General features: G+C 48.7%; 2 protein-coding genes across 2 annotated transcripts; both read right to left on the reverse strand.

Annotated features, from left to right (window-relative positions):
- Positions 1-29: 29 nt before the first annotated feature.
- nlk1 (nemo-like kinase, type 1) lies at positions 30-9,678 on the reverse strand. The gene is made up of 12 exons (XM_035180880.2): positions 9,231-9,678; positions 8,279-8,696; positions 7,136-7,265; positions 6,980-7,035; positions 6,443-6,549; positions 5,942-6,027; positions 5,376-5,585; positions 5,200-5,301; positions 4,849-4,935; positions 4,534-4,732; positions 3,891-3,984; positions 30-3,568 (listed from the first exon to the last, which is right to left on the reverse strand). Exons 2-12 carry the CDS (start codon positions 8,584-8,586, stop codon positions 3,520-3,522), a joined length of 1,428 nt encoding a protein of 475 aa, XP_035036771.1. The 5' UTR covers positions 8,587-8,696; positions 9,231-9,678; the 3' UTR covers positions 30-3,519.
- A 1,466-nt stretch (positions 9,679-11,144) lies between these two features.
- Positions 11,145-17,974, reverse strand: LOC118123499 (myc-associated zinc finger protein). The gene is made up of 8 exons (XM_035180920.2): positions 17,141-17,974; positions 16,124-16,274; positions 14,970-15,370; positions 14,202-14,452; positions 13,839-13,902; positions 13,576-13,747; positions 12,992-13,418; positions 11,145-12,661 (listed from the first exon to the last, which is right to left on the reverse strand). Exons 1-7 carry the CDS (start codon positions 17,171-17,173, stop codon positions 13,093-13,095), a joined length of 1,398 nt encoding a protein of 465 aa, XP_035036811.1. The 5' UTR covers positions 17,174-17,974; the 3' UTR covers positions 11,145-12,661; positions 12,992-13,092.
- Between the last annotated feature and the right edge of the window lie 2,921 nt (positions 17,975-20,895).

The following is a 20,895-nucleotide window of genomic DNA, read 5'->3' on the forward strand; positions in this document are numbered from 1 at the left end:
AAAAAAAGCGAGTGAACACAGAGGACGAATATTATCCAGTGTCCATTTATTTATTCATCATTCACTACTTTAACTCTAAACATTTTTTTTAAGAAATTCAAGTATTTGTTGGGAACACAAGTCAAAAAACAAACAAAACTTTTAGCTAAAACAAAGACGAAAAACATCAGTTTCATATTTATATTAATAAACACATCAAGTTTCTTTTCATAGAAGAAAACAAGTCTAATGTCTATAGATGACCAGCTGTCCGTCTTCAACGTCTAAAAACTGACCCGACAGAAGCTGAAAGACTCCGAACACACTGGTCAGCTGATCTGAGAACAGAGTGCAGGGCGGGAAAAGACCAAACCGGTCGTCTAGTTCAAAAACTGCTCCTACGCTGGAAGGTTCTACGAACACAACAGAAGAAGAAAAAAAATAAGAAAAAGAGCCCAGAGAGAAAAGTTTGGTTTAATTTGTCCAGAAACGAGTCGAGTCTCAAATAAACCAGATGATTTCATGTTCCGAACTCGAGTGTTAGCGCTTCGTTCGTCCTTTGATTCGTGGTTGTCAGTTACTTTTCAAACATCTGAAACTCTGATAGTTTCTCTTCCTCTGTTTTCATCACCATCTTCATCAAGTGTCCAGGTTTTAGTCACGTCTTAATCTGCAGCTTCGTGAACGTGTAATAAATTGAGTAAACTGAGCATCTACTGTAACTGATACTTCTCAATATTATCTGACTTTTTATGTAAAAAATAATTTGCAGAATCAAGGATTTACATTTTTTTTGAGCTGCAGCCTTCGTTAAACTGCGATAAACCACATCTGAGGATCTGTTCAAGATTCTGCCGAAACGTGGCATCAGCCAGAGATGATCGATATATGAACTATGAAAAACTTTAAAGTGTCAATCAAAGCTACAGCGGAGTGTTGAGGGCTAAAAAAGAATAAATAAATCAAGGGATTTAAAAAAAAATTTTTAAAAAAGCAATCACGTCAATTAGTAAAAAAGGATCATAAAATGAATATTGATTAAATCTGGCACCAATAACGTCACCGACACGTTTATTTCCAGCAGAAACATTTCAATCGTATCGTGAATCAAAAACGTTTCTGCATCAAACCGTCGGGACGTTTCTGTAAAACTTCATCAAAACGTTCTCGACTCTGGACTCGTTAAAAAGTCTAATTAGATCACAACAAACAAAAACAAAAAAACTTCTAATAAAATCACTCCCTAAAGATGACTTAAATTAAAATTACCACAAAATGTACGTTTCCGTCGTCGACAAACTCAACCATTGCACAGCATTCAAGCCCAAACGCTCTCCGCCGATAAATATACACATGCAGATTTACAAGTCGTCTCGTGTCTTCAGAGATGTTCCTGTGGAGGAGCTGAGGTTTCAGGGTTCAACATCTGGAGCCCGTCAGGGGCCGACGTGGACGCGTCGGGAGGAGGAGGCCCTCAGGGGCCCCGCCTGCTGGAGGTTCAGGGTATGTACAACTAAATAAATTTAAACAATCCAATTCTGATGAAGTTTAACCAGAGCTTCTCGAAACTCGCTGCAGGAACCGAGGAGCCACAGGAACTGAAGCAGGAGCTGAAGGTTCCTTCACGTCTCAGCTGATCCGAACACAACGAACCAAAGAGCGGACGACATGAACCGCTGACGGCTCGGTGTCGACAGCGTCTGGCACGAGTCGACCCGTTTCTGTTTAAGTTCCTGAGATCCTGAAAAGGTTCCTGGCAAAGTTCCTGCAGTCAAAGGGCCCAAACGTCCCGGGGCCACATGGAACCAGCTGATGGTTTCACACGCTTCCTGTTTTACATCAAATTTATATATATTTTGTCTTTTCCATCATGACATCACTGTTATATTTTCATGATCGTTCAGAGGCGTGAATGTGCTGCAGGTGGTTCAGTCTTTACGTTTCTCACTGAAGATGAAAGCGAATGATGAGAAGCTGTCGGCCGAGAAGCTTCAGCATCAAACTGCAGCAGAGCTTCACGTCTCTGAACGTTCGTCTTCAATCAAGTGAAACCAATGAGCTGGAAAAACAAACTGTCGTCAGGTAATCAACAGGTCGTCATTCACAAATGATCGGAAGCAGAAAATAAAAGCCTCCTCAGATAACAGCGTCGACTCTTCTTCTTACAGAGTCGAACCTGACACCGTTAATCTCTGATCATCCTGGATCAATACTGGTGCGTCCTCACACGTCACAGCTGACGATCGGACACCTGAGCCTGAAACTGAACAGGAAGTAAAACCATGAACCAAAGAAAAACAGCAGCATTTCACCAACGACGTCCTTCTTTCAAAACCTCAGCATTCTGAGGAGCGGGGCCAGAGACGGGGAGCGAGCACGAGGTAAAAGAATCCAGAGGAATGGCGGAAAAGATGTGATGGGAGGGGTCACTCTGGAGATAAGCATCCCACGTGCACCCCCGGGGTCCTCAGCCTTCAGTTTGTGTTCCTCCAGAGTTTGAGGTAACCGAGAGCAAGCGGGTGGAGACTCACACTCTTCAACAGACACTCAATAAATTAAGAAATTTACACAAAAAGATAAATCATCGCCGTTGTCACTTCCTCTTTCTCTCCGCTGGTGGTCAGCAGGAAACGTGACACGTGTTGGTGAGTTCACGTGTTGGTGATTCCATAATACATGTTGAGGCGAGAAAAAATAAAGCCAAACATCTGACGTTTTGGCGAAACACCGTTTGAGACGATTAAAACACTAATTTCAAAATAAAAGTTTGCTTGGAAAAAAAACGGGGGAATGAATTCCTGTTTCCTACGTGTGTGTGTGTGTGTGTGTGTGTGTGTGTGTGTGTCACCAACAAACTCTTATTTCTCTCTGCTGAATGTGTCTGATCCAGGACCAAAAGTCGCCGTGAGGAAAAGAAGCCACAAGAAAAACGATGAGAAAAATCTGGAACTGTGGTTAGAACCTGCTACATCCGTTAAATTGCATTGTTGCCGCTGTGCGAGCGCACGCTGGCGACGAGCGGAGGAAACACAGTGAGTGATGTGTTCAAATGCAGTGAAAGAAAAGGTGACGATGGGCGACGTCCTCACGATGAGTCGGTTCGGCTCCGAGCGCCAGTTTCCTGCGTGGTTTTTAAACTGAACTGCACGAGGCTGGAATGACTTTCAAAAAAAAAATAAATAAATAAAAATAAAAATCAACTAAGCAACAATTCTACCAAACAATTAAAATAGTTATTCCTTAACGAACGGTACCGAAGTTCATTTCTCTTCCTCTTTCTTATTCCTCCGAAACACGTCAGCAGCACTTTTTTAAAATCTTTTTCTTTCCAGCACCGGAAACACGGTGAGTTCAACACTAGTTTTCAAATTCAGGGGGAAAACAATGGAGGATTTTCAGGAGGTGGTTCGGTCGGTTTCTCCTCTTCATCTTGTCATATTCACAAATATTTTTTTTTTAAAAGAAGGGGGGACCTTCGCCACTGCTGATGGAATCTTTTCTCAAACTGCCGTCGCTGCCTCCGGAGCCGAAGAGGAGCGCTCATCTCTCCTCCTTCCTCGACACCTTGGACGAGTGCCACGCGGTCGACCTGGAAAACAAAGATGTTCAGAAACACTTTCAATGGAAAACTGTTGTTAATGATACAAATATAAACTATTTTTCCTCAGTATTAATGTAAAGATATTTATACAGTCATTCATAAAATATATTCAAAGCATGAGGCATGTGATTGGACAGCATTTTTTTCTTCCTCTTTCACAGAACCGTTTATTTTTAACTGATTAGATTTTTTGGTTATTTAATAATGAATTTAACGAGCTGGTTTTAAAATATCAGGGAATGAGTTCAAATCCATCCCAGGCTCAGATCGTAGCTGTGAGAGAAGGATGAAGGATGAAGGAGCTCTTTACCTGATGAAAGTCTTGAACGCGGCGCTCTGAGGGTTGATGCACAGCGGCACACGTTTGCCCTGCTGGTGCTCCGTGATGAAGCGGTGGATTAACTCTGGTGTTTGGGAGAGAAGAAGAAGAGCGTCACACAGATGATGAAGAGGTGTCGTCCTCTGAGTCACTAAACTTCAGCTGCTTTAAACAAATACTTTGATTGTTTCAGACGAGCTGGTTTCTGTTTGACATGTAGGAAGAAGTCTTTATTCACTTCTACTGATAAAGTGTTTCACTAAATTTCATTTTGACTGTATTTTCATATATATATAAAAAAATAGTTTACACTTATACGTCACTACTTCTGTGAACCTGAGACTTTGGCAAAAAAATTTCAAGAACCAAACATTTCATCCACATGAGCAAAGGGGAATTTTTACAAGAGATTTGAAGAAAAACTAAGTAGAATTTTTCTCTTTACATGAAGCTTCTGGTCAAACTGGAGCATCATGATAAATACAGTGTGTATAAGATGAATTTAGTCTCCATGTTTGATTGGATTCGGTATAAACACTCCCTCTGACCATATGAGATATAGATGTGAATTCTATTACGATTACTTTGGAGTTAATCACGTGAACAGACTTGTTTAGTCTGGAGACAGTCGTACCTTTCCCCTGCCACACTGACAGCAGACTGTTCTCGTAGCTGTGGCTGAACGGTCGCTCGGCGACTGGCTCAAAGTCTCGGGTGTAAACCCGCCCGCTTGGAACCGAGTAGCAGCACTGACACATGCAGGTGTGGTAACGCAGACGCCCTTCGTCCAGGTACGGGTGGGAGAGGGCGTCGCTGCCGGAAATCCTTTTAGCCTGGAGAGGAAGAGAAAGAGGTTTGAGCGGATGAAAGGAAAACTGATCCAGAAACAGTTTCATCAGGTTCACCTCATGTTTTTACAGGATCCAGTGATGCTGTCGTGTGAACTCACCGGATCAAAGACCAACATGCGGCAGAGCAGGTGCACGGCCTCGTGCGTGGCCCCGTCGGACAGCATGTAGAGCACCGACAGCGACGGCTGAGGAGGAAAAGAAAACACTTTGCTTTGTCATCTGCTGTGATTCAACAACTCTTCGGTTTTTCATGCAAAATACTTTTTCTTATTTTTCTAGTTGAGTAGTGCGAGACGTGAAGGAGCCGAGGTTAGAAATCTATTTTCTGAACAGGATGTAATATGTCAACACATCAACGCGTCGCCTCCGAGGATGAAACGTGTCTGAGAAGACAAACTGGTGTGATGCTGGTGCCGGTGGATTCTTTGAGTGAGCAGACCATCACGTACCGGTTTGTGCGGCCCCCTCAAGATGTGAGCTCTGGCTCCTTCACAGGCTGACGCCAGGGCCGACAGAGGGGGGGTCCCCAGCAGGTCGGTGATCAGGTCCAACTGGTGAGAAGAGAGGACGTCTGACAGGGCGGACGACAGAGCAGCTGTTTGATCAAAACTGAACGTGCTCTCACCTGCTGGATCGGGCTCTGAGCCTGGAAGAGGATACGTCGTCCCAGCAGCTCTGCGAAGATGCAGCCCACCGACCAGACGTCGATGGCCGAGCCGTAGTGTCGGCAGCCCATCAGCACCTCGGGCGCTCGGTAGTACTGAGTCACCACCTCCTGCGTCATGTGACGCGACGGGTCGGGCTCCTCCACGCGAGCTAACCCGAAATCACAAATCTAACCAGAGACAAAATGAATTTAATACTGATGCACTGAACACTACAACTCCCATCATCCCTCACTGCTTCACCACGACGACAAACTCATCAAGAACATCCTGCTGTGTGTTAAACTAAATATCACAAAGCGATGAACGAGAAGAAACTCCGGTTTCTCTGACTCCTCACAAATCTTTAATTTCCACATAAAAATATATTTGGACTCTAAACAATACGAAGAACATTTGTCAGTTTGAGAGGTAAAAGACTTTTAGGGTTATACGAAGCCCAACATCTCATTCTGATGGTGTGAGTCTTTGCAGTCTGGATGAATTAATTTAAAGCTGAATTTCTAAAAGCAGATCTGAGGTTTACCTTGAGCAGACAGTTGCTGTTGACCAGCAGGTTTCCAGGTTTGATGTCTCTGTGCAGGATCCCAGCAGAGTGCAGATACTTCAAACCTGAACGAGACTACAAGCGTCAACTCTCTGTCAGCGCCTGCACGCTCACGTCACAGCAAGGCAGCGTCCACACCGACACGTTGGTTTAAATCTCAAACCACCTCCTTATCACTAATGACTTACTGTCAGTAACTGTTCCACCTCATCCTCACACCCTAACTTGTGACTAAGCAACCAATCAGAGTAGACAATCTACTTCCTGTTTGCCCCCCATGACCCGTGTCAGGAAAGGTCATGTGACAAGGGGTTTTTGTAGATTATTTCTGACACAAAGCTAAAAGAGAACGGAGGTGGATTTAGTTTGAAACTAAAGGTATTGGTGTGGACGCAGCCTCGCTGTGAAGGGATCTTCTTCTTCACTGTGCATGTTCCACACAGCCGACAGCGCCACAGGCGGAACAAAGGAGCTGCTCACCTCGGAGGATCTGGTAGAGGAAGACCTTGATGTGGTCGGTGGTGAGAGGCTGAGGAGACACGATCACTTTGTGGAGGTCGCTCTGCATCAGCTCTGTTATCACGTAGCTGCGGGCGGTGCAGTCAAGGAAAAATGAAAGGATCACACACAGACTGACCTCCACCCACACGAGCACGAAGCATCTCCGAACACGAGCCTCAGTTTGAGTCAGAGCAGAGGACACAGCTGCTCAACGACAAGAATCATAGAAACAGGGTTTCACGTCAACTACATGAAATATTCACCAGTGGTCGACCTGACGTCTGCAGGGAGGAGCTGGATTTAGAGACCAGAAGCTAAATTAAGTGAATAAAATGAGGACATAAGAGACGACTAATGAAGAGAAACTGGGACAGACGCTGTGAGGACGTAAATGTTTGTAATGAGTGAGGAGATACGCCGTCAATACACCACTGTTCATCATGTGGGAACATTATTAAAGGCTGCGAGCAGACACTCGGCCTTCTGATTGGTTGTTCGACACATGAACAAGGATACATTTCCTCGAAGCAGTCGATTTGCGGAGGCTGCAAAATATCCAGAGCCGACAGAACCTATTTGAACAGAGAAAGACAAAACACAAATAAACATGGTAATTTTTTCCCAAAATCCTCTGGTCAACAAAGCCACGTTTCCCCTTGGTCCTGTTATTACGTTGTCGTGTTTGAAGAAGCACAGCATCCGCAGCTCTCTGAAGACCCTCTTACAGGAGACCAGGTTCTGGAAGACGTTGGGCATCTTCTTCAGAGCCACTTTCCGACCATCACGGGGATCAGTCACTGACCTGCAGGACGTCAAGAACCACGGGATTAGTCCTGAGCGCGTGTTAGTGTGGAGACTGTTCACGACAACGAGCTCCTGTAGAACAACTGTAAACTACTTCATCTGACACAAATTCATTTGTATTAATCATTTAAGATGTCAAACATTTTCTTGTTCCAGTGTCTCCGTTTCTGGATTCTCAGTTTTTGGATTCATTATTATACTATAACTATTATACTTTGGAGTCGAGGAAATTCTGGATGTTTTAACCGTTTTCTGCCATTTGCAGTCAATTAAAAAAAACTAATAAACAGATAAAGATCATTAATCACAGTGTTGTCATGAACCAGGATCGTGGGCAGTGGGTCCGTGAGGGAGGAGAATCCCTCATGTGTCTCTGAGGTTTCTCCTTTTCACCCGTTTAAGGTTTTTAGTAGTTTCACTCTAGTCGAGGGTTCAGAACAGAGGATGTCGCACCGTGTTGAGCTTTGAGACAAGTTGTGAATGTGGGCTACACAAATATAATTTGATGATTGATAAAAACAAAACAGCCGAAGGATGGATGATAGTTTTCTAAGGGGGTTTAAGAGTTGAATGAATTAACTTCTGTGGTAACCGTGCAGATTATTACCTCAACAAGCAGGTTATGTTTCTGTTGGCAGGATTACACAAAGATTGTAAGGATGGAAGACGAGTCCTGAAAGAACGAATCAAATGGAATCCAACCCAGGGTCCGAACCAAGGGGAGAACCAGGACATTCTCTATCACTTCCTTTAACATTGTGAGAGAATGATTCATGGGTCCTGATGGGACTAATCAGACCTATTTACAGGACTGATATTCATGAGCACTTGGGCCTTGGTGGAGGTTGGAGCTCGGGTCCTGGAGACTTTTAGAACAGATTTATTTCACTGAGGAACAATGAGGTCATTTGAATAAGAGCCTGTTGTTCACTGTGATGGGAGCGTGGTCTCAAAGAGCCGCAGGGGGGCTGATGGCAGCAGGGACACAGGTCATCACTGATGTTTTCTTACCACACGACACCAAATGCGCCATAGCCGATGGGGCGGTCGGGCTCCATCTCTGCGGGGCTGGGCACCTCGCTGGCCGGGTTGCTGTAGGGCTGAGGCACCGCCGCTCCGCCGCCGGCGCTTCCTCCGAGAGCTGTGGGGTGACGAGGGGTCCCGGCCGGGGCCGTGGGTCCGGTCAGGCACGGGGTGGCGCTGAGGCCCGTGGACGGGGCCCCGCAGGAGGAGTTCACACAGAAATACTTGTGGCCCAGCTCAGAGCCCGGAAACAGGTCCCCGCACACGGCCTGGCGGCCCGCTCCGTGGAACGCCATCCTCCGCTCCCACCGAAACAGTCCACTTCGTCTGGGCGGCACCAAGCTGCTGCTGCGCGGCTAAGCTCGGGGGAAACACGGCCCTTCAGTCAGCATGACCCGGTTCCATCCTGTGAGGGGACACGACGAGTTAACACCGGGGAAGTTCACCGCTGAGCCCGGTGCCGAGGCGGACACAGGCGGAGGGAGCGAGGGGGACCGGCGGCTGCAGCCGGACCGAGGCTCCACTGTCCGGGACAAACACGTTAAAAGACAACCGACCACCCCCCAGATTGATCCACCTAACCCGGGCTGAGTTACCTCAGCTCACCTGGTTAGTTAGCGGAGCTGCTCGTTAACTCGAGCAGCGGCTAACGAGCGTCAGCGACGGCTCCACCACACGGAGACAAGCCGACATTCAACCCGCGGATGAGCCCCGACGCTCCGGCTGCAGATGACCAGTCACCGCCTCAACAACACGCACCGACGGGTCTGTGATTACATCAGTAGATCGTTCCGTGCAGTGGAAGTCGGGTTAGCTCCGTGCTAACCAGCTGTTCAGCTAACAGGTTACCGCTGACCCACATACACACGCTCGCTCTTTAACGTGACCTACATGTTTCACACAGAATCCATTTTATTACTAATTCATATGAAACACTTACAAACCGAGCGCGGGTCAATCAGCGACGGTTCCGCGGGGAAACAGCCCGAGATGAGACGCCCGTCGCCGGAGCTCCTGCCCCCGGCTCCTGGAGCTAACCGGATCGTTAGCTAGCAGCTAGCTGGCCATCCCGTCGCTAACCCGCCGCAGGAGCGTCACGTACAGGCGGTGTCCGGCTTCTGATGACGGTCCGTCCACCGGCTGCTTTTAAACTCGACGTTAATCCAGAGGAGGCGGATTTGCGGCGGCTCTTCCTGCAGCAGCGGCTACAGCTAGCGGGTTAGCCGGTGGAGGAGGAGCCGCTGAGCCGGGTGGGGGAGGGTCGAGGCTCCGCTGTAAACAAAGCTAACGGTCGTTAGCTGCTGCTGCTGCTGCGGCCCCCAGGAGCCACAAGCTCCTCTGCTGCGGCCCCCAGGGCCACAAGCTCCTCTGCTGCTGCCCCAGGGGCCACTAGCTCCTCTGCTGCGGCCCCAGGAGCCACAAGCTCCTCTGCCGCAGCCCCAGGGGCCACTAGCTCCTCTGCTGCTGCCTCCAGGGGCCACAAGCTCCTCTGCCGCGGCCTCCAGGGGCCACTAGCTCCTCTGCTGCTGCCTCCAGGGGCCACTAGCTCCTCTGCCGCGCCCCAGGGGCCACAAGCTCCTCTGCCGCGGCCCCCGGGGCCACTAGCTCCTCTGCTGCGGCCTCCAGGGGCCACTAGCTCCTCTGCCGCGGCCTCCAGGGGCCACTAGCTCCTCTGCTGCGGCCCCAGGGCCACTAGCTCCTCTGCCGCTGCCCCCAGGGGCCACTAGCTCCTCTGCTGCGGCCCCCAGAGCCCCAAGCTCCTCTGCCGCGGCCCCCAGGGGCCACTAGCTCCTCTGCCGCGGCCTCCAGGGGCCACTAGCTCCTCTGCCGCTGCCTCCGGGGCCACTAGCTCCTCTGCACGGCCCCAGGAGCCACCTCCTCTGCTGCGGCCCCAGGGGCCACTAGCTCCTCTGCCGCTGCCCCCAGGGGCACAAGCTCTGCCGCGGCCCCAGGCCACTAGCTCCTCTGCTGCGGCCCCCAGGGGCTACAAGCTCCTCTGCTGCGGCCCCCAGGGGCCACTAGCTCCTCTGCCGCGGCCCCAGGGCCACTAGCTCCTCTGCGCCTCCAGGGGCCACTAGCTCCTCTGCTGCTGCCTCCAGGGGCCACTAGCTCCTCTGCTGCTGCCTCCAGGGGCCACTAGCTCCTCTGCTGCGGCCCCCAGGGGCCACAAGCTCCTCTGCTGCGGCCCCCAGGGGCCACTAGCTCCTCTGCTGCTGCCTCCAGGGGCCACAAGCTCCTCTGCCGCGGCCCCCAGGGCACAACTCTGCCCCCAGGGCCACAAGCTCCTCTGCCGCGGCCCCCAGGGGCCACTAGCTCCTCTGCCGCTGCGCCCAGGGGCCACAAGCTCCTCTGCTGCTGCCCCCAGGGCCACTAGCTCCCCTGCTGCTCCAGGGGCCACAAGCTCCTCTGCTGCGGTGGCCCCCAGGGGCCACAGCTCTCTGCTGCTGCCTCCGGGCCTCGCTCCTCTGCCTCCAGGGGCCACAAGCTCCTCTGCTGCTGCCTCCAGGAGCCACAAGCTCCTCTGCTGCTGCCTCCAGGAGCCACAAGCTCCTCTGCTGCTGCCTCCAGGGCCACGCTCTGCTGCTGCCCCAGGGCCACTAGCTCTCTGCTGCTTCCCCCGGGAGCCAGGCTCTGCCTCCAGGGCCACAGATATTATTCACCCAGATAGTTTTCAGCAGGGCAGGATTATACCCGGGCCCCCAGGGGCCCCACAGCCCCAGGTTTACCTCTTCCCAGTTGGGGCCCCTGCTCTCAAGGTCCTCTTTTTATTTTATTAGTTGCTCTTTTGTAAAGTTTTTTTGTTAAACCTGTTTATTCTGTGTCCTGATGTTTACTCTGAAAATCTTATCAATCATTTCAATTAAATCATTTTCTTTAATCAAATAATTAAGTATAAAAAGTCAAAGGAGAGAAAAACATTTGTAGATGTTATTAAAATAATTCATGTACATTAACTGAGAAAACTCTTAATGACAGAATACAACATTCATGTTTTATAATGATTAATATTCATGTTAATAAGAAACTAATGGTGACTGGCATTCAGGTAACACTATATATATTATTTCTGTTTATATTTTTCAAATTCCTTGTGTTAACATTCAATGTTTAACTAAAGTTAATATGTGAACCTCAGTATAAAGTGTAACCACAGTTCTGAACTGACCAGGACGCCGGCCCTGAGCCGGCCCTGAGCCACTGGACCAGTTGGGATCTGCTTCTGACTCAAAGCAGGAACCAGTGAATTTATCAGGATTAATCAATCATCAAAACAGTGGCCACTTAATGTTTCTGTCAGTTATGTCCTCAACTATTGAGCCAATCATTTCATCTGCAGGTGCTGACACAATGACCTGGTATCTTGTCATTACTTTGACATAATTACTTGTGTAGCGGCTGCTCAGTTTTAATTTATACACAAAGAACAAACACCCCCCCCAAATCAGAGCAGATTCCCCCCCACACAGAAATCATGAGAATGTGGAAGAAACATAAAGAAGAGCGATAGCGGACGGAGAGAAATCTCAGCTTTTCTATGTAAATCTTTGAATCTGAAAGTAACTAGATTCCGAAGCTGTTACTCAGTTACTGTAAATGTAACAGAGTCAAATTGAAAGTTCTGCTTCAGTCTCTGGTTACTTTCCACTGACATGGATAAAGTGCACAACCACTCACACACCCATGAAGATCATTTCATTGTAAATCCACACATGCATTTTACTGCCTTTGAATACAGGAGTAACGAGGCGCTATGCATCAAATACAATCAATATGCACAGCCACGAAAAACGTGTCACCAAGGTAGCTACAAAGTACATGTTCATTTACAAATCATCCAGAGTACGAACAGAGATCATCGGAAGCAGAGAGGTTCCACACATTCAGTGTTCAGGAGGATTATTCACAAACGTTGAGGAGTTTGCCTTCATCAGCTCTAGAAAAGGGTTTGTACACGACGTCGCTCCTGAAACTCGCTGCTCTGGCGGATGTGACCGAGGTCAACCCGAGACGTGATGAGTAATAAATTAGAGAAGTCATGTGGTCGAGGTCCTGGGGTCGGTTTCCTCATCATAACCAAACACTGATTTCATGGAATATAAAAGATGTAAAAACAACAAACAACTTTACAAAAGCATGACGGGCTCTGCAGGTCGGGTAAAAACCAAAACGACGACATGATGACGAATAGAAATAGTAAACTGCGAAGCAAAGTGAATAAAAATACACATTTCTCCTCGTTTTGTCCTCTTTGATCCACCCTCTGCTCTGGTCGGGTTCAGGATCTGAAGTTTACAGTTCAGGGACGCGTGTCGGAGGCAGGACGAGCGAACAGGACGGGAGTCGTCCCGGGTCGGTCAGCGGACGGAAAATCTGCAATGACAAAACAAAAAGACTGAACATCTGTTAACGCAGCAGCTCTTAATCTGGAGCTCAGGATCAAGGGCTGCAAATAAAGATGGACGACGGCCAAAAACAGCTCAATAACTGGATCGCCCCCTGGTGGCTGGCTGCAGTATAGGTTATAAACCCCACCTCCTCCATGTTAGCAGAAAAAACCCTAGTCCAAAAAAACCCAAGGACAAAGGTCTGAGGTACGAACCGAGCTGTTGGTTTGGAGAAACGCTCTAATATTAAGATAAGAGGATAAACGACGTGTTATAAAACAGGTGAAGGAGTTCAAACTGGGAATGTTTCTCTCACCTGGTTTGGCTGCTGTAGTTCCATTCCTCTCCTCTGGGTGTCCTCATTTCCCTGCCTCCATCCCGCCCCCAGCCCCCCCACCCCCCAGCCCTCGCAGCGTGCTAGCTGTGGGGCTGAGGGGCGAGACTGGAGCAGTCAGTTACCAGCAGTCCCACTGTGTTCGCAGCACTGGTCACAGTGACCGCCACACTGGTGGTGCCCACGGGGCCCGAGCTTGTCGGGTCAGTGCCGGGGTCGCCCTGGTTGGCGTGAGTGCCCATGTGACCCTGGAGTTGCGTGGTCGTCTTGCACTGCACGCCGCACAGCTGGCAGAGCAGCACCCCCGGCCCCGTCCCACCGAAACCCCCCCGCGCCCCGCCACTGTCCTTCCACTCCTGACCGTGGTGCTTCTGAGCGTGGACACGCAGGTAGGTGAGGGTGGTGAAGCCTGGAAAACACACACACACACACACACACACACACACACACACACACACAAATTAACAACAAAAACAAAACATTTATTTCAACATATTTGAGACTCAGTGGAGAATCTGTGAACCAGGTGTGGACCAGGTGTGGACCAGGTGTGGACAGCGACTCACTGCGGTTGCACAGGTGACAGGCGTGATGCTGTGACTGGTTGTGGACCCTCATGTGGTCGGTGATGTAGGCGGCCGACAGCAGCTTCCCACAGATGTGACACGGCACCTTCTCCTCGTGACGGATCAGATGAGCCCGGAGACGATCCCGTGTGGCAAACGCTGATGTGCACGTCTGCGGGAAACAAAGAGACACATGCATGGTTATGTACACACACAGACAGACACACACACACACAGGTTGAACAGCGGGGGGGAGATGTTACCGTGCACTTGAACGGTCTCTCTGTGGAGTGAACCTGTCGAACGTGACTGTTGAGGTGGTCCGGTCTGAAAATACACAAAACAACAACAACAACACAAAGAGTTGTTAACATAATACTTCATGTAGCTCACATCAATGGCTCCATCCACACAACCACATGGTTTTAAAACTCATCACTATGGTTACGCCTGACGGAGTTTTCCAGCCTCTAAATCAGAGACTTGTGTAAACGCTGCTGATCTCGTTTTAGTTTTTAAAGTATTTTTTATCTTTGGGAACAATTATGTCTTAAAAATAAACTTATAATTAAACTTATTTGCACATCCTTCTCTTTGGGAACCACAGGTGTCAAACACACTTTTACCTGGAGAAGGCCTTGGCGCAGTGTGGACAGATGTATGGTTTCTCCACGCCGCCTTGATGCGAGCGCACGTGATAACTCATGCGGTCTTTCCTCTTGAAGCGCTGCTGGCAGATGGGGCAGGAGTAGGGCTTCTCGTCAGAGTGCGACAGGCGGTGACGGTTCAGGTGGTACACGTCTCTGAAGGCCTTTCCGCAGGCCTCGCACGCGTGGTTCTTCCTCACCTGGTTGGTGCTGGGGTTGGGATTAGGATTCTGTGGATGAGACACAGGGAGACGACGCGGCTGCTTTATAAGACGACTGAGACAAGACAGGTCAAATACCTCTGAGAAGTAAACTTCATAATAACAGCAAAGTGTGACGTAACAAGTCAACACACTGACCAGGGTTTCATGTTCAATTTAAGACTTCTTAAGACCATAATGATTGAATTTTAAATTCTCAACGTATGTGAACATATTTAAGACTTTCTTTACGGCCTAAAATTCGAATGATTGAATATTAGACGTTTTAAGACTCCACAGAAACCCTGTAAAACATATTTGAAGCTCATGTGCAATGAGTTTCCAGATAAAAAGCTGAACAAATAGGGTCAGAGGTTTTTAATGAACTGAACTCAGAGCAGCAACGGGACATTATGTTAATGACAGGAGGGGCGGGGCCAAAACCAGGGCAGGAAATTGAATAGTGATAAATAGATGAATTGAACTTTAACCAGAGTCCAGTCGCTGCCCTGCAGACGTCTTGGACCCAGACTGGATCTTTCCCCACCTGCTCCATGGACCCGACCACAACAACAGCTGCCTGGATGGGTTGAGGCGGTGCTGCCATGGTTACGGTTGCTGGGGCGATGGACACAGAGATGGGCTGGCTCTCCTGGTTGGCGTGAAGACCGGGCTGGGGGATGGTGTCCGCGGCGGTGGCAGCGGTGGGGGGAGGGGGAATAGGCGGCTGCAGGGGCAGGGTGAGCTGAAGGAGGGAGAGCGGAACCGTCTGCTTCTCCACCCTCCCTCCCCCCTTCCCCCCATCCTCCTTCTCACGGGTGGCGCCGCCCTTCATCCTGATGCCCGTGTGCACCGACTGGTGGCGCCGCAGGTTGTAGCTGTTCTTGAACTCCTTGTTGCAGGTGGCGCAGATGTGCGCCGGGCGGCTCGGCTTGACGAGCGGTTTGACTGACAGACACAGCAGAGCGTCAAAACATCACACACGTGTCTAAACTGGAATCATGATTCCACTCAAACTTATTTTACACCTTCAAACTAACAGCAGCCGGATGTTAGTGATAATCAATATTGGAGATATAGAATATATACACTCATTTATTCATTTTCCTGTCTATTTGACTCCTGATTTTAACAATTCTAAAAAAGTTTTTTTGTTCAGTTCATATTTTATATTATTATTATCATTATGCACCATCTGCCAAAGACCAAATGTCAGTAAATACATGTATATCTTTGAAGTCAGTGTTTCTATCTGTGTGGGTCAGATGTGTTCGGTGTTCGGTCGGATCTTCTACGGTTCAATCGGTGATTAGTTGACTGACATGAAGAAATATAATCAGTCGTCATTTCTGCCTCTTGACGAACATTTTTCTTTTCTTTGATGTGAATTTATGTCAAATGTATATTTTGGGGTTTTCTGAGTTTTAGGTCGAATGATATAAGAAATGAAGATGTGAATTTCACCAAGTGAAATGTTTGTATGTTTCATTGACTGAACAATTCATCAATTGTCAGTTTGATAAATAATACAAATAAACTAGCTGGGACCTTGGTTGCCCCCAACTCGTCTCTCTCCTCATGTTTCCAAAGAAACTCCACATCAGTCTGACTGAACAAACTGGGAGAAGTGTATTGATACGAGTCTGTTCTTAAACAGCACTGAGGTGTAAACAAGTCAGCATCACCCCCCCGGCCTCTCACCAGGTAGCGGCTCCTCGCTCAGGGCGGCCGTGTCGACGGTGGACGGCGGCGTCACGATGTGTTCAGCTGGAGGACTCTGAGCCGAGCCCGTCAGCTCGGGCAGCAGCTCCGACTGAAGAGGCGTCTCAGGTTGGCTCTGAGTCGATGGCGTCTACACAACAACACACACACACACACACACACAACAACACACAGTTTATCACATTCTGCTTATTTTAATGGAAGTTTTTCTTAAGAGCTTCTTATCGTGTCCAGTCATAAACTGTGGAAGGGCTGAGGTGTATTTGTGTTTGCTGATATACAAACTTTTAATCAACAGAATAAACAACGTAAATGAGATGTGAATGATAACTTTATACCTTACATTAAAAATCATGTTATTTTCTTAATTCAAGTTTAAATATTTTGTTGTATTTGTGTTCTTTAAAGTTTATGGTCAAACTGTAAAGTTTCAAACCTCAAATACATTTCTTTGTTCAGTTTGATAACATCTTAAGAATCAATATATATCAGAATGGAAATGTTTTACTACATTATACCGGTAGCATACGACAGAGTATTAGGGCCGAAATCAAATTCAGAGATTTGTAATTCTCCATTCTTTGTTCTTATATATATATATATATATATTAAGACTTTATTCTTATTATTAATACTGATATGACTTATTGCGACCAAACTCTAGGAACATTACGACTCTTCTCTTTAAATAATACAACTTAATTAATATTGTGACTTCTTGAAAATCCTGAATCCACATGATCTCTGGTTCTTCTCCTCAGGGTTCGTTCAGGAGTCTTTAACATGTTAAAACCTAAAATCTCCTCCAGTGTCTGCTTTGATTTTAAATGTTATTTCTGAATATTTAAGCAAAAATCCACCTGACACTTTATATTAGAGCACGGGTGGGGGGGGTCACCTGGAGGAAAGTGAACCTAAGGTCATCTCCCCCATGACCCCATGGTGACCCCCCATCACCTGCCCCCCCCTGAGAGGAGCCATGATGGAGTAACTCACCTGAAAGAGGAAGTTGCTCCAGGACGTGTCCATCCTGCAGGAGAGCGGCTCCCCGGGCAGGGGGCTCACAGGGGGCGGGAGGAGAAGCTCCGTCCACGGGGAAGAGAGCAGGAGCCGCGGCCTGTCTCTAATGATACTTAGCTCCAGCTAATTATCACTGATGACTTATTGTCTAAATGACTGGACGCTTCTGTGCAGGTTTCATGCTTTAATGCTTCAAATAACTGGTAACATGCAGGTTATTAACTGTTTAAATCAAGAAAATGGAGGAAACCAGCAGCTCGTTGCTTTATTTTGCCAAAGCTCCGAAAAGGCCGCAGCTGTCGCGGTCCAGGCCTCGGCGTCGCGTACAGCTCGTCCCCGAACTACAGCGCTGCTGGTCGGCCGCGGTCCGTGGCTCCGCCTCGGTGTTTGAATCCACAGGATGACATCTTTCTCTTTTTTTCGGGCCCTCGCCCTCCCTCCTCGTCCTTTTCTTTTTTTATCCCTTCTTCACCCCCTCTGTCCCTGTGCGCTTTAAAGGGAAAGTATGGGCTGGTGGCTCCCTCCTCCCCGGCTCGACCCGTCTCCTCCTCCCCGCTCGGCGCGTCCCTCTCGCCCCCGCCGCCGCCGCTCGGTAGGCCGACAGATAATGAAACCGACATTTACTGAACCATCCGGACGTTATTTCCTCCCAACTCGGCTGCAACGGAGCGGTTCACCGGTGCCTCGGTGCAAACAGTCCCCGGTCGCCCGGAGCGTGTGGGCCGGACGCAGCAAACTGTCCCCGCCGCTAAGATGGTGTCGAGTTCGGCTGAAACCACTTTTTATCCCCGAACATCTTAAAGGTAACGATGCGCAAGTGCAACAGCTGAAAGTGTTCCCCCATCCACCCGCACCAAACCCCGTCCACAAAACACCACATTTAACATCCACCCGCACCAAACCCCGTCCACAAAACACCACATTTAACATCCACCAGCACCAAACCCCGTCCACAAAACACCACATTTAACATCCACCCGCACCAAACCCCGTCCACAAAACACCACATTTAACATCCACCCGCACCAAACCCCGTCCACAAAACACCACATTTAACATCCACCCGCACCAAACCCCGTCCACAAAACACCACATTTAACATCCACCCGCACCAAACCCCGTCCACAAAACACCACATTTAACATCCACCAGCACCAAACCCCGTCCACAAAACACCACATTTAACATCCACCCGCACCAAACCCCGTCCACAAAACACCACATTTAACATCCACCCGCACCAAACCCCTACCAAAACACCACATTTAACATCCACCGCACCAAACCCGTCCACAAACACCACATTTAACATCCACCAGCACCAAACCCGTCCACAAAACACCACATTTAACATCCACCCGCACCAAACCCGGCCCACAAAACACCACATTTAACATCCACCCGCACCAAACCCATCCACAAAACACCACATTTAACATCCACCAGCACCAAACCCCGTCCACAAAACACCACATTTAACATCCACCAGCACCAAACCCCGTCCACAAAACACCACATTTAACATCCACCAGCACCAAACCCCGTCCACAAAACACCACATTTAACATCCACCCGCACCAAACCCCGCCCACAAAACACCACATTTAACATCCACCGCACCAAACCCGCCCACAAACACCACATTTAACATCCACCCGCACCAAACCCCGTCCACAAAACACCACATTTAACATCCACCAGCACCAAACCCTCACCACAAAACACCACATTTAACATCCACCCGCACCAAACCCATCCAGAAAACACCACATTTAACATCCACCAGCACCAAACCCCGTCCACAAAACACCACATTTAACATCCACCCGCACCAAACCCCGTCCACAAAACACCACATTTAACATCCACCAGCACCAAACCCGTCCAGAAAACACCACATTTAACATCCACCAGCACCAAACCCCGTCCAGAAAACACCACATTTAACATCCACCCGCACCAAACCCCGTCCACAAAACACCACATTTAACATCCACCAGCACCAAACCCCGTCCACAAAACACCACATTTAACATCCACCAGCACCAAACCCCGTCCACAAAACACCACATTTAACATCCACCCGCACCAAACCCCGTCCACAAAACACCACATTTAACATCCACCCGCACCAAACCCCGTCCACAAAACACCACATTTAACATCCACCCGCACCAAACCCCGTCCACAAAACACCACATTTAACATCCACCCGCACCAAACCCCATCCAGAAAACACCACATTTAACATCCACCAGCACCAAACCCCGTCCACAAAACACCACATTTAACATCCACCCGCACCAAACCCCGTCCAGAAAACACCACATTTAACATCCACCCGCACCAAACCCCCCACAAACAACACATTTAACATCCACCCGCACCAAACCCCTCCACAAAACACCACATTTAACATCCACCCGCACCAAACCCCATCCACAAAACACCACATTTAACATCCACCCGCACCAAACCCGCCCACAAAACACCACATTTAACATCCACCAGCACCAAACCCCGTCCACAAAACACCACATTTAACATCCACCGCACCAAACCCGTCCACAAAACACCACATTTAACATCCACCAGCACCAAACCCCGTCCACAAAACACCACATTTAACATCCACCGCACCAAACCCCGCCACAAAACACCACATTTAACATCCACCCGCACCAAACCCCGTCCACAAAACACCACATTTAACATCCACCAGCACCAAACCCCGTCCACAAAACACCACATTTAACATCCACCAGCACCAAACCCGTCCACAAAACACCACATTTAACATCCACCCGCACCAAACCCGTCCCACAAAACACCACATTTAACATCCACCCGCACCAAACCCGTCCACAAAACACCACATTTAACATCCACCAGCACCAAACCCCGTCCACAAAACACCACATTTAACATCCACCAGCACCAAACCCCATCCAGAAAACACCACATTTAACATCCACCCGCACCAAACCCCGTCCACAAAACACCACATTTAACATCCACCAGCACCAAACCCCGTCCACAAAACACCACATTTAACATCCACCAGCACCAAACCCCATCCACAAAACACCACATTTAACATCCACCAGCACCAAACCCCATCCACAAAACACCACATTTAACATCCACCAGCACCAAACCCCGTCCACAAAACACCACATTTAACATCCACCAGCACCAAACCCGTCCACAAAACACATTTAACATCCACCAGCACCAAACCCGTCCACAAAACACCACATTTAACATCCACCAGCACCAAACCCCGTCCACAAAACACCACATTTAACATCCACCCGCACCAAACCCCGTCCACAAAACACCACATTTAACATCCACCCGCACCAAACCCCGTCCACAAAACACCACATTTAACATCCACCAGCACCAAACCCCGTCCACAAAACACCACATTTAACATCCACCAGCACCAAACCCCATCCAGAAAACACCACATTTAACATCCACCAGCACCAAACCCCGTCCACAAAACACCACATTTAACATCCACCACGCAAACCCCGTCCACAAAACACCACATTTAACATCCACCAGCACCAAACCCCGTCCACAAAACACCACATTTAACATCCACCAGCACCAAACCCCGTCCACAAAACACCACATTTAACATCCACCAGCACCAACCCCGTCCACAAAACACCACATTTAACATCCACCAGCACCAAACCCCGTCCACAAAACACCACATT

The sequence above is a fragment of the Hippoglossus stenolepis genome, chromosome 16 (genome assembly GCF_022539355.2).
Source record: "Hippoglossus stenolepis isolate QCI-W04-F060 chromosome 16, HSTE1.2, whole genome shotgun sequence".
Classification (NCBI taxonomy): domain Eukaryota; kingdom Metazoa; phylum Chordata; class Actinopteri; order Pleuronectiformes; family Pleuronectidae; genus Hippoglossus; species Hippoglossus stenolepis.